Here is an 18279-nt window from a genome sequence, read left to right as displayed (position 1 = left end):
GCAGCTTAACCAATTGTGCCAATACAACGGCGCCTACCTTTCCTTTATTTTAGACCTACGCTGTCTAATAGAGAATTACTAGCAACATACTGCTATTGAGATATCCTCAGTATAAAAACAGAATGAAGGCCAGCGCCGTGGCTCACTAGGCTAATCCTCCGCCTGCGGTGCCGGCACTCCAGGTTCTAGTCCCGGTTGGGGCGCCGGATTCTGTCCCGGTTGCTCCTCTTCCAGTTCAGCTCTCTGCTGTGGCCCGGGAAGGCAGTGGAGGATGGCCCAAGTGCTTGGGCCCTGCACCTGAATCGGAGACCTGGAGGAAGCACCTCGCTCCTGGCTTCGGATCGGCACAGTGCACTGGCCGTGGTGGCCATTTGGGGAGTGAACCAACGGAAGGAAGACCTTTCTCTCTGTCTCTCTCACTAACTCTGCCTGCCAAAAAAAAAAAAAAAGAATGAAAATTTCATTGATGGATTTCATTCATGGGTTCTATATTACTTATAGTGTTTAGATAATATGTATATGAATGTATTATATTTTCAAAATATAAATATTTTATACCAAATACACAAACATGTATATGGGGTATAATGCGACAAGGTTATAAGGGCCTGGCAAGAGGAAATGGAGAGTTATTACTCAATGGGTAGCGTTTTAGCTTGAGATGTTGAAATTTTTCTAGAAAACAATGGTCACAGTTACACAACAACGTGAATGTACTTAATGCTACTGAACTACATATTTGAAAATGGTTAAAACCATGAAGCCTATGTTGTGCATATTTTGACATCATTTACGGTCATGGGGCAGATATCTGGCACAGCAGTTAAGTTGCCTCTAAAAATGCCCACATCAGTATCAAATTGCCTGGATTCTGCACTCCAGTCCAGATTCCTGCTGATGCACACTCTGGGAGGTAGCAGATGATGGCTCAAGAAGCTGGGTATCTGTCACCTATGTAGTAGACACAGCTGCAGTTCCTGGCTCCTGGCTTCAGCCTGGCCTGGCCCGGCCCGGGCTGTTGCCAGTATTTGGGGAATGTACCAGCAGGTGAAAGATCTCTTTCTCTAGTCCCCACCCCCCCCACACACACCTCTCCCTGTCCCTTTTAAATGAATAAATAAACCTTTAAAAACTAACAGCTAAAAGTAACCTCAAACTGTCAGTATGTAGGGTGGCAATGTCTAGGCTACGGGCTATATAAGGCCTGTGAAATCACTTGGCCTAGCACTGCCAAAGCACCTGCAGGCAGGACTTGAAATTCAGTAAATCTATAGCAGGCTAATTCTGAAGTTGATAATATCGTATAGCCTGTGAATGATGTTATAAATATCCAAATAGCCCTTGGCAGAAAAAATGCTTCCCCACCCCTGGTAGAGGGAAATGAGTAAGCACTATATACACTACATCCAATTTCACCCTACAAGGTAAAAAACTATTGAGCTAGTTTTCTGCCATTAAGCTTAAAAGACACACTTTATTCTTTCTTGCTAAAGAATAGATGTGAACAGCACAAAAATACTCTGTGCAACCTAACAGCCATTTTCACAAAGCATTCCACAAGTGCTTTTTAACAAGCATTTTCAAAATACTCAACAGAGTCTTGTGCTGAGAGCACTCCTCTGTACAAAAGTCATACAACTTCTCGAAAGTAATATACCACATAGAGAAACAAAGATCATGTTCTTTTGATTTACAGAACGTAGTCATAAATTAACCAAATTAACCATTTTTTTTCTGAATCCCAAGCTTATAAACATTTCCTGGTAGCTAATAACATTTAATTTCATTTCCTATCTTTTTTTTTTTTAAGTTATCAGTTTGAAAGTCAGAATTACAGAGAGAGAGGGAGAAACAGAGAGAGAGAAGTTTTCCATCTGTTGATTCAACCCAAAATGGCAACAATGGCCAGGGCTGGGCCAAGCTGAAACCAGGAGCTTCTTCCAAGTCTCCCTCATGGATGCAAGGGGCCCAAGCACCTGGGCCATCTTTCATTGCTTTTCCAGACTCATTAGCACTGGAAATGGAACAGGTGGGACTCGAATCCTTGCCCATAAATGATGCCCCACTGCAGACAGTAGCTTATTCCACTCTGCCACAGTGCCAGCCCCATTGTTTCCTATTTCTTAAGGCTAAGACAGCTTTGTGCCCCTGAACACAGAAGAGGAAAATGTGGCAAATTATTTCCAATTAGTTTATATGATAAAAATCTTTAGTCTGAGGCCTGCATTATGATGTAGTGGGTTAAGTTGCCACCTGCATCCCATATGAGATATGGTTCAAGTCCCGGGTGCTCCATTTCTGATGCAGCTCTCCGCTAATGTACCTGGGAAAGCTGCAGCAGATGGCCCAAATGTTTGGGACACCGTCACCCATGTGGGAGACACAGAGTTCTAGGCTCCTGGCTTAGGCCTGGCCCAGTCCGGCCACTGCGGCCATTTGTGGAATGAATCATTAAATCATCAAATCAAATCATCTCTCACTCACAAATAAATCTTTTTAAAAAGAGACAAATTCCAAGTATATCAAGGATTTTTACTTAAAAAAAAATTAAACATGCAATGAAGTATAATAAAGAAATTACAGTGAAATAAGACAAATCCGGCTGGCGCCACGGCTCAGTAGGCTAATCCTCCGCCTTGTGGCGCCGGCACACCGGGTTCTAGTCCCGATTGGGGCACCGGATTCTGTCCCGGTTGCCCTCTTCCAGGCCAGCTCTCTGCTGTGGCCAGGGAAGGCAGTGGAGGATGGCCCAAGTGCTTGGGCCCTGCACCCCATGGGAGACCAGGATAAGCACCTGGCTCCTGCCTTCAGATAGGCGCGGTGCGCTGGCCGCAGCGTGCCAGCCACGCCGGCCGCGGCGGCCATTGGAGGGTGAACCAATGGCAAAGGAAGACCTTTCTCTCTCTCTCTCTCTCTCTCACTGTCCACTCTGCCTGTCAAAAAAAAAAAAAAAAAAAAAAAAAAAAAAAAAAAAAAAAAAGACAAATCCACTGGCTTTTCAAGAACTAAGGGAGGGGCCTAGTGTGTTACGCCACAGCCTGCTGTGCTAACATCTCATATGGGCACCAATTCAAGTCCCGGCTGCTCCATTTCCAATCCAGCTCCCAGCTAGTGTACCTGGGAAAACAGTGGAAGGCAGCCCAAGTGCTTGGGCCTCTGCACCCATGCAGGAGACCCACAAGCAGCTCCTGGCTCCTGTCTTCAGATCAGCCCAGCTCGAGACATTGCAGCCATCTGGGGAGTGAACCAGCAGATGGAAGATTTCTCTGTCTCTGTCTTTCAAATTAATAAATAGATCTGTAAAGTAAATAAGTAAATATGTAAATAAAACAGGGAATCTGGTTTTAGAAAGGAGAGTCAACATCAAAACCATTCTTGCATTTAAATACTTGAGAAAGGCTCCTGAGGCTCACTACTGTCAAACTCAGCTTGTGCCAAGCACCGTTGTGGGGGCTTTCCATTTATTAGCTCATTTAATCCAAACTCTGCAGGAAAATTGATACTGTAATTATTGCCCGTTCCTTCACAGAAGGCAAAACTAAAACAGAGAGGTCAAGTAACTTCACCCAACATCACACAGCTGGCAGACTGACAGAACTGAGAAACAAATCCAGGCAACCTAGTTTCAGGACCTCCTACTACAAACTGCCTTCTTGGAATGCTTGTAATGAGTTTAGAACTCCAGCATAACTGCTATGCTTAAGCCTCTACAGGTATTAGGAGAGGCAGTATAGTGAGCCTCCCATCAATCACCCACTACATAATATTTCAGTAACTCACATGTTTGATAAAAATCTCAAAATGAAATTAATGTGGTCCAAGTTTATTTCAGAAATAAAAAATAAAAACAAGTGTTATAAACAGCAAACAACTGTCTACCACAGACCGTTAGATCTGCATAGTTCCATAAACTTGCAAAGAACGTGATACAGACCTGTAGTCCATAAACCACAGTGGTCACACAAGAGTTGGAAATGCAGGGCAGGATATGCGTATGCTGTCCCTGCCATGCTGTCCTTTATCATCAGCTGTAGTTAATGCTGTCTGATTGAACATTTACATCAGTGTCTTAATATACATTGCAAGACACTTGACTCCCTGAGATGGAGACCATCTGAGCCTAGATACGTCCACACCCCCAGTCCACCTGCTGGGCTGTTCAACCTCTACAAAAGCCTAGGCATATAAGCACAGGTGCACCAAAGGCCTGCAGAAATTATTGTCATATTCTGCCAAGATGTTTCCCCAAATCTGAAATGCCCTATCAGGCTTTAGCAGTTTAAAAAATTGTTACTAAGTCACATATATCAATTGGCTTGTTTTGCTTTACTTTTAATTAGGGTATAAATTATATACAGTAAAATTCACCCTTTTCAGTGTTCATTTGAGTGTGTTTTGACAGTCACATAATCACCACCACTAACAATACAAAATACAGCTATTCATAGTACAGAATTGTTCCATCACCCGTGAGACTTTCAGTCATCCATCCCCTAAAGTGACAACTGCCAATCTGTTTTTTGTCCCTATAGGTTTGCCTTTCCCTCGCCTTTCCCTCTGCCTTTTTTTTTTTTTTAAGATTTATTTTATTTATTTGAAAGTCAGAATTACAGATAGAGAGAGAGAGGTTTTTCATCAGCTGGTTCACTCCCCAGTTGGCGGCAATGGCCAGAGCCGCACCAATCCAAAGCCAGGAGCTTCTTCCAGGTCTCCCACACAGGTGCAGGGACCCAAGGATTTGGGCCACTTCTACTGCTTTCCCAGGCCATAGCAGAGAGCTGGACTGAACCTCTGCTTAAAGCAATAGAAGGTCTGTATTTGCGTCTGGCTTCTTTCACTTACACACTGCATTTCAATCACATCCATTTGTTGTCTGTTGCTATGGTTTAGATGTGGTCTGAATGACAACTCTTACCCCCAATCCTGTGCCAGCCCAAAACTTCATATTTCACCCGCATGATACTGAAAGGCAAGGCCTAGAGGAACTGACTGGGATTAGAAAAGGTCACTAGGGTTGTGGCACCCATGACCAGATCCCAGTGGCTTTACAAGAGAGATCTCTCTCTCACACACACACTCTCCATGTCTTCCCATGTGATACCACATGCTACTTTGGGACTTCGGGCAACAAGGGCAACAGCAGTATTGAGCAGATGCCAGTGCCATGCCCTTGAACCCTCAAAAACAAGCTAAACAAAACTTACTTTCTCTACAAACTTACCTGAAAGTATTTCATATGAGTAACAAGAAGCTAAGGTGAATGCAGCCATTTATTTTTATTGGTTAATGGAATTCCACTGTATGGATATATTACAGTTTATTTACCCATTCAACAATTAGGATAATTTGAATGTTTATCACTTTTATTAAAAGAGGGGGAAGGAAGGAAGAAAGGAAGGGAGGGAGGGAAAAGGAAAGGGGAAGGGAAAAGGAAGGAAAGAAACTGCTTAGGTACAAAGAGTTTTTTTTTTTTTTTAATTTTTTTTATTTTCATCTACTTGAAAGGAAGAGTAACAGAGAGACAAGAACCTGAGGTATAATCTGCTGCCTCCCAGGATGTATTAGCAGAAAGCTGGACTGGAAGTGGAGTAGCCAGGACTCAAAACAGCACTAAAACATAGGATGCAGCAGCTTAATCCACTGCACCACAATACCAGCCCCTGAAGCCAAGTTCCCATTTCACACAGGTAAATATGCAGTCATACATCAAATAATGTGTAAGTTTGGCTCTTTAACAGTCAGAGCCGGTGCTGTGGAGTACCAGGTTAAGCCAGTGCCTGTAATGCCATCATCCCATTTGGATGCTGGTTCGTGTCCCAGCTGCTCCACTTCTGATATAGCTCTCTGATGGGAAAGCAGCAGAAGATGGCCAAAGTCCTTGGGCCCCTACACCCACGTGGGAGACCTGGAAGAAGCTTCTGGCTCCTGACTTCGGATCAGTGTAGCTCTGGCCGTTGTGGCTATCTGGGGAGTGAATCTGTGAGTTGAAGACCTCTCTCTCTCTGCCTCTGCCTCTCTGTAACTCTGCCTTTCAAATAAATAAATAAATCTTAAAAAAAAAAAAAAGCTGCCTCCACAAGACCAGCATCACAGGCATCACATATCCAAGGGCAGGTATGCATCCTGGGTACTTTGCATCACTCTAGCTCCCTGCTAATGTGCCTAGGAAAGCAGCAAAAGGTAGACCCTGTATTTGTGCTCTTGCCACCCATGTGCGAGACCTGGATGGAGATTAATTTTAATTTTCATGTGTTGTATAGAATGTCAATTTCCTTTTAAAATTTTTACTGCTTTATCCAAGGTTGATATCTTTAACACCATATTTATTTAACAAACATTTTCCCTTTCTTTTTTAAGCTTTATTTTTTTGAAAGTCAGAATTACAGAGAGAAGGAGAGACAGGACAGGGAGAGAGAGAGAGAGATCTTTCATGTACTGGTTTATTCTCCAGATGGCCACAACAGCCAGGGCTGGGCCAGGCTGAAGCCAGGAGCTTCACCCAGGCCTTCCACATGAGTGGCAGGGACCCAAACACTTGAGCCATCTTCTGCTATTTCCCAATGGAGCTGCGTCAGAAGTGGAGCAGCTGGGACACGAATTGGCACCCATATGGGATGCTGGCCTTGCAGATGAAGCATTACCTGCTATGCTGCTACACCAGCCTCAACAAGTATTTTTTGAATATGCATATTGGCCTAGTGATGAAAGAGTAAACAAAAATGCATAGGCTAATACAGGGAACAGCAAGTTAATTCATTAAACTGTAAGATCAGCAATGATAAAACAGAGGTAAAGGCCGGCGCCGCAGCTCACTAGGCTAATCCTCCGCCTTGCGGTGCCAGCACACCGGGTTCTAGTCCCTACAGCCCTTTCAGCTACAGCCTTCGTTCCATTTCAACATTTTTAATTGTGCTGTTTTATCTACATACTTACTTGTAGATGAAGCATTTCTCATATAGCCCATATATAAGATGAAAGTCAAAAGTTCTGAATGAAGAAGTTTGCTTTTTTTGGTTTGTTTTACTTTTTGTAAAAATATGCAAAGCAGCCGGCACTTAGTCTAGCATTTGAAATGCCTACATCCCACTACAAAGTATCAGTTCAATCCCAGGTTCCAGCTCCTGACTCCGGCTCCCTGCTAATGTTTATTCTTGGGAGGCCACAAAGGATGACCCAACAAGCTGGCTTTCTGCCATCCACATGGAAAACCTGGATTGAGCACCCAACTCCTGGCTTTAGCCTGGCCCAGTATTGGCAATTTGGGACATTTAGGGAGTGAACCAGTGGATGAAAATACCCCATCCCTCCATCCCTCTCCCACTCCCGTCTCTCAGATAAAATAAAGCCATAAAATGAAAGACATGAAGGTGAATTAACTTCCCATAAATTAAGAATAAGAAATAATGATGCCAGGGCCAGCGCTGTGGCTCACTTGATTAATCCTCTGCCTGCAGCGCCGGCATCCCATATGGGCGCTGATTCTAGTCCCGGTTGCTCCTCTTCCAGTCCAGCTCTCTGCTGTGGCCCGGGAAGGCAGTGGAGGATGGCCCAAGTGCTTGGGCCTTGCACCCGCATAGGAGACCGGGAGGAAGCACCTGGCTCCTGGCTTCGGATAGGCACAGCACCAGCCGTAGCACCCACTTGGCCGGGGGGGGGGGGGGGGGGGTTAACCAACGGAAGGAAGACCTTTCTCTCTCTCTCACTGTTTAACTATATCAGATAAAAAAATAAATAAATAAATAAACTCATTCATATTAAAAAAAAAAAAAAAAAGAAAGAATGATGCCGGCGCCTAGTCCTGGTCGGGGCACCAGATTCTGTTCCGTTGCCCCTCTTCCAGGCCACCTCTCTGCTGCGGCCAGGGAAGGCAGTGGAGGATGGCCCAAGTGCTTGGGAGAAGCACCTGGCTCCAGGCTTCAGATCAGTGCAGCGCGCCAGCCGTGGCGGCCATTGGAGGGTGAACCAATGGCAAAAGGAAGACCTTTCTCTCTGTCTCTGTCTCTCTCTCTCTCTCTCTCTCTCTCTCTCGAAGAAGAAGAAGAAGAAGAAGAAGAAGAAGAAGAAATAATAATGGTGAACTGCATAGATATAGATAACTGCTATATGGATAAAATGTCACCTCTATCATTAACAGCAATTTACCATTTGTAGAACAAATAACACTTTCTTTCATTTAACATTAACACTAACACTTTCTTCCATCACAGCTCCAACTTTGAAACAAACCTTAGCTATCCCTCATGCTCACCAGGTACACACGCTGGGGAGTGGTGCAGAGACCAGGGCTTGTTAAAGAATCACAGATTCTTATCGAGTTAAAAGAAATTTTAGAGGTCATCTGATCAGAGCTATCACTTCTCATGTTCCTCTTCCCTTCTCCCCTGCCTTGGCTAGCAGCCCTTGATGTGAGGCCTGACTTCTCTGTATTCTCAAGACCTCAAACACAATGCCCTTGATATGGCAATCAATAAAAGTCGCTGATAAAGATTATTAAACAAATGGTTACTTCCAGCTTGCCATTCTCTCCAATCCCTACTCCTTCCTTTGGCTCTCGTGCCTCCTTCCACAGTCTCAGCACCAGGTATCTTCACTCAACAATTCCAGTAATCCCAAAGCCTCAAGAAGAGTATAAAGTATTGCACCCAGCACTGGACTTGGTGTCCTAAGCCCTGGGTCAAACACTGAGCCTGTGCTAAGTTTTATAAACTTCAGGAAAGATCCTGAAATTTGTTAGGTCTCAGTTTTCCAATCTTTAAAATGTGAGCATTAGAGGTATTTAGCTTGCAGTTCAGACAATGGTTAGGGCATCCCATGTCCCACATCAGAGTCCCTGGGTTCAGCTCTCAGCTGCAGCTCCGGGACTCCAGCTTTCAGCTAATGCATACCTTGCAAGCCAGCAGTGATGAGCCAAATAACGAAGCTCCTGCCACCCATGTGGGAAACTTGAATTAAGTTCCTGCTCCCAGTTTCAGAATTTGGGAGTGAATCAGCAGATGGGAATATGTGCACACATTCTCCCTCTCTGCCTTTCAAATATATAAAACTTACTTACTAGGCTAATTCTCCGCCTGCGGCGCCAGCATCCCGGTTGCTCCTCTTCCAGTCCAGCTCTCTGCTGTGGCCCGGGAAGGCACTGGAGGATGGCCCAGGTGCTTGGGCCCTGCACCTGCATGGGAGACCAGGAGGAAGCACCTGGCTCCTGGCTTCGGATCGGTGCAGCGCCGGCCGTAGCAGCCATTTGGGGGGTGAACCAACCAAAGGAAGACCTTTCTCTCTGTCTCTCTAAAACTCTGGCAGTCAAAAAAAATTTTTTTGAGTTTTAGTGTATCATATTCTCAAATTCATTCTATATAACTTAATTATAAGGGGCTACATCTTAAGGTTTCTTTATGAAAAATCCATTATCTTCTCACTTTTTTTTTTTTTTTGACAGAGTTATAGACAGTGAGAGAGACAAAGGTCTTCCTTCCGTTGGTTCACCCCCAAAATGGCCACCATGACCAGTGCTGCACCGACCCAAAGCCAGGAGCCAGGTGCTTCTTCCTGGTCTCCCATGTGGGTGTAGGGGCCCAAGCACTTGGACCATCCTCCACTGCCCTCCCGGGCTACAGCAGAGAACTGGACTGGAAGAGCAGCAACCAGGACTAGAACCCAGCACTCACATGGGATGCCAGCGCTGCAGGCAGAGGATTATTAACCAAGTGAGCCACGTCGCTGGTCCCATATCTTCTCACTTTTATAAATTATTTTATTTGTTCTAAAGGCAGAGACAGGGGTAGGGGGTGGCAAAAGGAGATCTTCCATCCACTAATTCACTAAAGTGCCAACAATAACCAGGGTTGAGCCAGGTCAAACACGGAAGCCAGTAACTCTATCCAGGCATCTCACATCACCTGCTGCATCCCAGGGTGTGCATGAGCAGGAAACTGAAATTGGAAATGGAGCCAGGATTTGAACCCAGGCCCCCAACATGGGATACAGGTGTCCTAAACAATGTCTAACACTGTGAGAAACTCCAATCCCCCCCCATTTTCTCACTTTTTTAGGCTTACCAAAAAAATGTAAACTTCAAATACTACAGCTAACCCACCTATTTTTAGCTAAAGAAAATTAGCACATTTTGATTAAAGAGGAACTTTAAGAAATTAGATAAAGTAACCTTTTCTTATTCTGTACACAGGCACAGGAGAGCTAAAATATCCCTTTCACAACATAGGAAGCATAATTCATACTGATACAGTGTTTACTGAAATGCTGGTCACAAAAATGGCATCATACAATTAAGAATATGATGTGGGGGCTGGCACTGTGGCATGACAGGTAAAGCAGCTCAGGATGGCCAAAATGCTTGGGACCTTGCACTCTCGTGGGTGACCTAAAAAAGCTCTGGGATCCTGGCTTTGGACCAGTCCAGCACCACCACTGCAGTCATCTAGGGAGTGAACCAGCAGATGGAAGATATCTGTCTCTCCTCTTCTGTCTCTCTAACTCTGCCTTTCAAATAAATAAATAAAAAAAATTTTCCCTTTGTTCTGAGCTTAGTATTCCTCTTACAGCACTGGAACAGACTGTACTCCCAGGAAAGCTTAAGGAATTGTTAGGTATAGTGGGAAAAGGGGGCTGGTTTTTACCAAGAATTTCCTATGGCCAGGTGTGTTTTCTGATGGGGAAGCATTTCATAACTATGCCCCAAGTTCTTATCAGCAAGTGTCCCACTAAGCTCTCTGCCACACACATAGTTCCCAAAGCTCAGCAGAAAACAATGCTTACAGATTAAAGGACTGTGTGATGGACTTCTGGATCTCCCACATGGGTGCAGGGGTCCAAGAACCTGGGCCATCTTTTGCTGCTTTCCCAGGCCACTAGCAGGGTGCAAGATCAGAAGTGGAGCAGCCAGCACACTAAATGGTACTTGTGGGATGCCTGTGTCGCAGGCGGCAGCGTCACCCACTATGCCAAAACACTGGCCCCAAGGGGAAAAAAAAATTTTTTTTGACAGGCAGAGTTAGACAGTGAGAGAGAGAGAGAGAGAGAGAGAGAGAGATCTTCCTTTTTCTGCTGGTTCACCCTCCACGTGGCCACTACGGCCAGCATGTTGCAGCCGGCGCGCTGCGCTGATCCGAAGCCAGGTGCTAAAGAATACATGTTGGGAGAATCTACATGTGGGAAGAGCTGGAGGTTACTAGACTTACCAAGTATCCACACAGTCTATGTGCTCACTGCAAGAACAAAGAGGCAAAGGAAACTACCTCCTCAGGATGATCAGGCAACGGCCTTGCTGCAACACAAGCTCACACCTGTGATAACAGTGTTCTTTCTGGTTTTTATTTGGGAACTTTCCCCTCTGCAATGCTTTACTGACTCTGTAATGAAGCTGCCACAACTGCACAGGGGACACAGCACATGACTAGAATGTAAGTGAATTCTCATATCGCATTTCTCTGGGGCTGAATTAAAAGACAGATGGCCTAAACTAGTCCAATCCTAACAAGTTCTTAGAATACAATGCAAACATTTCCAAAATAAAAAGAATCAGTCAAATTACAAACACATGAGGTTTCCATCATAAATCAAATATTTAACAAATAAAGAAATTCTTTATGCTTCAACCTAGTTAAAATGTGCAAACTAATTTTAAAAACATAGTAATACAATGAAGACTAAATAACTCACATAGCAAACTCTTAAGTTTAATATTTATAGCTACGTATCTTACAGGGTATGAATAGGATAAATGACCAGGATAAACTAATATTTCAAAAGAAAAACATGATTATAAAAAGAAAAGTGATTCCCTGTCCTGATTTATAGAAACAAACCAATAGTCCAGGACAAAGCGACCATAACATTTTCATGTTCAACAATGAAATTCAAAACAAAAATTCACTCCCACTGAGACAAATGTTTTTATGCTGGTATAAAGTTAAAAAAAAATAACTATACTGACTAAAAAATTAATATTTAATTTTGTGTGCTATTAAGTCCATATGTGAGATATGTGGAAACAAAAAGGAAAATCTCTTAATTTTATATTACCTTAAGAAAGTTAAAGAAGATGTGACTGATGCTGATATATGGCAATATTATTACTTAAAAAAAGGAAAGAAAAAAAAAACTCAAACTCTATTATTAAGAGTCAGACAATTGGGATTTGAATCTTGACTCCTTATTATCTCTGATTCCTTAAATTAAGTCTCATCTTCCATAAGCCTGTTGTCCTCATCTATTAAATGCAGTTAAAGTAGTAATTTGAATCATCCAACTGAATAATTACACAGGAAAATCAAAACACAAAAAAGTTGGAGGTGGGGCAGCTTACTATAGGAGGTTATTAAAAACTTTTTCAAATATCTATATTAAGCAACAAAGAGCAGTTAGAACCTGTTCTGTTTTGGGTTTTTCATGGATAGCTGAAAAAATATAAATAAATAACCTTTTTAGAAAATTAGTAGAATTAGTAATAAAAGTTCTCATCATGACCTGAAACACAAAATTTGCAGTGGAAAATTCTGCTGTAGCACCAAGTCCAACAAAACAAACATATCAAAATCACAAGCCAGGGGCCAGTGCTGTGGCGTAGCGGGTGAGGCCGCTGCCTGCAGTGCTGGCATCCCATGTGGAGCTGGTTCGAATCCCAGCTGCTCCACTTCTGCTCCAGCTCTCTGCTATTGCCTGGGAAGGCAGTGGAAGGTGGCCCAAGTCCTTGGGCCCCTGCACCCACGTGGGAAGACTTGGAGGAAGCTCCTGGCTCCTGGCTTCGGATAGGCACAGCCCGGCCATTGCAGCCATCTGGGGAGTGAACCAGGGGATGGAAGACCTCTCTCTCTGCCTGTCCTTCTCTGTGTGTAACTCTTTCAAATAAATAAATAAATCTTTCTTTAAAAAAAAAATCACAAGCCAGGGGGCTGGCATAATGGCATAGCAGGTTAAGCTGCTGTCTGCAGCGCCAACATCCCATATAGGCGCCAATTCAAGTCCCTGCTGCTCCCTACTAACGCACCTGGGAAAGCAGCAGAAGATGGCCAGAGTACTTGGGCTCTTGCACCCAAGTGGAAGACCTGGAAGAAGTTCTGAGCTCCTGGCTTCAGCCTGGCCCCACGCTGGCCATTGCATCATTTGGGGAGTGAACCAGTGGACAGAAGATCTCTATATATATAACTCTGCCTTTCAAATAAATAATAAATCTTTTTAATGACAAGCCAGAACAGTGTTAACTTGTTTGACTTCAATGATACTGCTAACATAGAAACACCCACAAAAACTAAGAGTGAACCAGCCGCATTGTTTAAGTCTGGTGTACATAACAAGGAGTTAACTGTGGCTCAAAAAAGAGGTTTCATTATCCTGCAAAGGTCCGGGCTCTCAGAGTATGTGAGTCAAAAAACAATAAAGCAAAAGCTGTAACACCCCAGATTGCCTATCCAGGTTATTCACCAGACTTGGCACACAAAAAGCCTTTGGCAGAATCCAAAAATTGATTCTAACATCAAAGAGTAAAGAGTTATGAACAGTGAACATATTCAAACCCTAAAGGTATAACAAGACCTTGAAGTACAATGGCAGCATTGTTGGGAGTAAGTACACAGCATTTGGGAGCCAGATTCAGTTCATTTCAACTTTAGATCAGTAAGTGTATTCATAAATAAGCCTCACTCATACAATAAAAACTGCCAAGAAGCACCACCTTAAATCCTTTTTAGAACAAAGCAGGATATGCATGTATTCAAACCAAAGTAAACAAAAATGTCTTGCCCAAAGACTTGGCCTGATTTTTTCTTAACTCTTCATGCCCCATTAGGTAACATATTAAGCCTCAGCAAGATGACTAAAATGGTGTATCTGGTCCATCTTTTCATGTTAGCCTTGTGACTACAGGAATCCAGAAACCTGTGTTGTGTAAACCAGCACCCTGAGCACCTCGGGCTGCCCTAATGGAGCCCCACCTACAAGTACTAATGGCTATACACTGCCTGCAGATTCCCTCAGACAAGAAACACCTCCCTGGCCTCAACAAAGACGAAAAGCCTTCTTCAACTAGGTAAATAAAAGAGATATAGCTTTAAAGCCAAACAACTACATGGCTAAAGAAAATCTCTAACCTAACTGGAAGATACAAACTGTCACTCCAGCCTAAATTCTGGAACCCATCAAGAACTGTGGCAATAAGCAAATAACTTGCTCAAAATACTGTGTTCTCTAGGATTTCTAAAACCTTGGAAGGAAAGAAAATAAGATTTTTACTCAATAAAAATTCTGCTACCTACTCACTTATCACAGAAGTACACAAAAGAGCAAGACATTAGCATTTAATTTATTCTAGAATTTAAAAAAACTTTTAAAGCACCTATATGATGTATGTTCTCTTATTCATGTGTTATTTTCATTCATTTAGGTAATCTGGAGGAGAGTCAGAGTTTACCTAACAGGAAAAAGATGAAGCATACTATAGGAAAGAAGACTCTTCATCGATCTTATTAGATTCAATCTGGGCTCCCAGATTTCAAACTGAAAAAAGACAGATTAACATGAGCAAACAGGATCTGTTTACATACACACAGGAGACAGCAAGTGATAAGTAGCTCAAAGGTATGGTTAGAATTTGGGCTCATATACCTTTTTAACAAAGAGTGATGAAGTATGGAAAGGACAGACAAAGAAAGTAGACTTCTACACTTTGGTTGAGGGGCAAATTGTGGTAAGATGATTAGAAAATGTATGATAAATAGCATTATTAGCAAGCAACACCTTTGCATATGGAAATTTACATCTACCTTTTAGACAGAAACAGAGAGGGCAGAGAGCTAACTGCCTTCACCTCAAAACAATCCTTATACCAAAGTAGCCTATTTTGGAGTAGCCTATTCTGATTCCCTTCAACAAGCTTGGGGAACCAACAAAAAGGAGCACCAAAAAAATTAAGAGGCTACCCTTCCCGTTTCCTCATATCAATATGCGATGTACTTTTTGAAGCCCTGAAACATGTGAATCCCTCTGGGCTTCTTTATGTAAAGTTTGAATTTTGATAGTGTCATTTTTTCATTTCACAGGAAGGAAAAAAGGCACCATGATCCCTTCACTACTCTAGGATTTGAAAGGACTTCATTAGAACCTAGAGAGTCACCCATCTTTGTCCTCTCACTTCATGCCTTGAAAGATATTTGCCAAAAATACCATAAAAATGCATTCAATATATTAATGAAAGTCAGAATAAGTATGAAGTGTTATTGCAAATAACATAGCACTGGAATCAAGTTGTTTAAGTAGAAACTATTAAACTGAAGAGACCACATCACAATCAACTTCTGGTCATCTGGTCTACATAGTTAAACCATACAAACTACACTGCTTTAAAATCCCATGAAGAAAAGGAGTGAGGAGTTTTCTGCCTTTAAAGTAGCAGGATGTACTCTGCTTGAACAAAGGGGAAAAAAAAAAAACAGCCACGAAAAACACACTGGCTAACTGCCGCCCACCCACGGGCAAGTTGCCATCTTCAGCTGGAAAAGCATTTAACCAAAGCACTTATTTATAAGTGTCTTTATCAACAATCCATTTTAATGTGGTATATGTCTCTGCGAAATAGACAGCAACTTTCAAGAAAAAAAAAGTTCAATTCAGAACTATCACAGAAGCATTTATTTAAAAGCAAATAACACCAAGAAAGGAAAGACACAGCTAACTATTGAAAAAAAAATAAATGCTTCAACACAAACTTAGAACTTGATTATAGAAACAGAGACCCACACTTATGGTCAGGTGTTAAATCACCAAGGCATCCTAGTTCTGAAAAGGAATACAATCCTTTTCTCCTTATTTACATCTGTTTAGTAAGAGACAGAACATGAGGCAGGTGCAGTTCCGTGGCCTGGAAACACAAAATGCAGCTCAAAAGAACAGTTTCCTTGAAGGATCAGGTTTTCTTCTTGTGAAAGAGATAATAGAAGTAGCTAGGAGGGAAATTTAACTATGGCTTTCCCCAATGAGGAAGGAGCAGGGAGAGGTTATCAATCAAAATAATTAATGCGTAGTACTATTTTAGTAGTGTTACTACTGAAAAATTTAGAAGGACAAATGCCATTCCATCTGCTGTGGTAGCTACAGAGAGGCTTTTCTTCAAACAAGAAAGCCTTATTGTTTATTTAAAAAAAAAAAAAAAGGAATTCCATGATTTTACAAGAGGACAAACAAATGATCACCAAAAAGGGTTCTACAGAACCAATCACTCTCCAAAGCAGAGTGCGTGGTTTGTGTGCAGGCTAGTCCCTTCCTTTATATGAGGCACACACGAAGGTCAGCTGAGAGAAGCCTGCCACAGCTCTCACAGGCCTCACTGGCAGTGCTAAGAAGTAACATGTCCTGTATTTTCACGCTCGTCTATTGTTTCCAGGTATTATTTAAATCTTATCTTTAAAAAATCTTTTTTTCCCCATAAACGATAGAGACAGAAATGAGAGTTTCAATCTGCTTTGTTACTCCACAGATGCCCACAACAGTCAGTGGGTGGAAGCTAAAGCCAACACCAGGAGCCAGAAACTCAATCCAGGTCTCCCATGTCAGGAACCCAAACACTGGAGACATCACTGCAGCCTTCCAGGGCCTGAATTAAAGGGAAGCTACTATCAGGAGCCAGAGCCAGAGCCAGAACCAGGAATCAAACCCAGGCATTCCAATGTCAGGCGTCCCAACCAGTAGGCCAAATGCCCAGCCCTTAAATCTTACTTTGAATACTGTACTTTTATACAGAAAAGGCTTCCATGAGAAAAAGTACCAAAAATACACCTCTACAAATGCCCCCACACAGTGCCTTGCAGAGGTCTTTAAAAACACCAGCAAATATGATTTAATGAAAAAAACATATGAATTTATGTTCAAAATTACACGTCTGGCAAGACTGGGGATTTTCCCTCTTTCCCAAATTTCCTATGTTTTACTATATGTAACTTATCACCAGAAAAATGTTTTTTGGAGCAGCAATTTAGCAACTAAGATGTCTATATCCCACACTGGAGTACCTCAGTTGAGCTCCCAGCACCAGGCTTTGGCATCAGCTGTCACAGGCATTTGGGGAATGAATTTGCAGGTAGCGAAGTCTTATCTTTCCTGGTCTCCCCTTCCCTCCTCTTCTCTCTATCTGGCTCTTGTTCTCATTCTCTCTATTAAAATTTTAATGAATATTTTTATAATCATCACAATAACTTAACAATGAAGTGGAATATATCATGGTGACTAACAACATGGACTCTGGCAAACTATAGACTCAAAATGATAGTTCCTAAAATTCAAATTAATTACTATCCCTAACTCTAGATTCCATCATCTACAAAAACATAGTAAGATAACCTATATGTCATAAGATTATAATGATGACCACACAGGTGATGTATGAGGACATGTTTAGCCAGTACTTGTCAAAGTGAAAGGGCTTGACACTAGAAAGCTACCACCCAAATATGTCCCTAAGTCAGCAGCTTCAGGATAGAGCTTTTCTTGCTCCACCTGGAGGTCATAACGGTTTATGGCACTTTACATGGGAAATTAATTGTACACCAAGGGGAATTTTTTTAGAATTTATTTATTTGAAAGGCAGAGTTACAGAGATGCAGAGAGAGAGGGAGGGAGAGAGAGGTCTTCCATCTGCTGGTTTACTTCCCAGATGGCCACAACGGCCAGAGCTGAGTCGATCTGAAGCCAGGAGCTTCTTCCCCATCTCCCATGTGGGTACAAGGCCCCAAGCACTTGGTCCATCTTCTACTGCTTTCCCAGGCCACATCAAGGAGCTGGATTGGAAATGGAGCAGCCAAGACTCGAATCAGCACCCATATGGGATGCCGGCACTGCAGGCGGCAGCTTTAGCTGCTAGGCCAAAGCTCTGCCCCCAAGGGGAATTCTAAAAACACAATGGAAACAAATTTTGACTTCTTTTGCCAAGAATCACCTGTGAAGCACACTGAGACAGCCCCTGAACATTGTTTTTGCTCTCTCTTCTCCCATTTCACCTCTCAAACCCTTACAGGATAATGTTTCCTGGGCACTCTAGAAAACACATTTTTGCACAGGCTGAACTGGATGTTTTTGTGTGCCCAAGTGTTCAGATAGTTGATATTTATAAAAATGAGTAATCTCTAAATATCAGAACTCCTATCTAGGCCAACCAATAGGGGGAGAGGTTTCCTTAAGGGGTAGTAGACATGCATTGACTTTTACTTAACTGTATGTACTTTAACATAATCTGCATTCTAATGACTACCCAAAAAATTAGAAGCAAAATTCTGATGGCAG

At 42.6% G+C, this 18279-nt stretch overlaps 1 protein-coding gene across 19 annotated transcripts in view; it reads right to left on the bottom strand.

The window, feature by feature from the left end:
- Positions 1–18279, bottom strand: part of SRPK2 (SRSF protein kinase 2) — a 280381-nt gene that overhangs the window by 192580 nt on the left and 69522 nt on the right. For 4 of the 19 annotated variants that reach the window (XM_051849701.3, XM_089328484.1, XM_089328483.1 and 1 more), the window contains exon 3: positions 3118–3297. The exons of the other annotated variants lie outside the window; for them this stretch is intronic. In XM_051849701.3, coding sequence (XP_051705661.1) covers positions 3118–3297 — 180 coding nt within the window. The remainder of the gene's footprint in view (positions 1–3117; positions 3298–18279) is intronic. 19 annotated transcript variants of the gene reach the window in all.

This window comes from Oryctolagus cuniculus, chromosome 3, assembly GCF_051225735.1.
Source record: "Oryctolagus cuniculus isolate XC-2025 breed Fujian yellow rabbit chromosome 3, ASM5122573v1, whole genome shotgun sequence".
NCBI classification, from domain to species: Eukaryota; Metazoa; Chordata; class Mammalia; order Lagomorpha; family Leporidae; genus Oryctolagus; species Oryctolagus cuniculus.
Note: the sequence above shows the minus strand (reverse complement) of the source record. Positions and strands in the feature narration are given on the sequence as shown.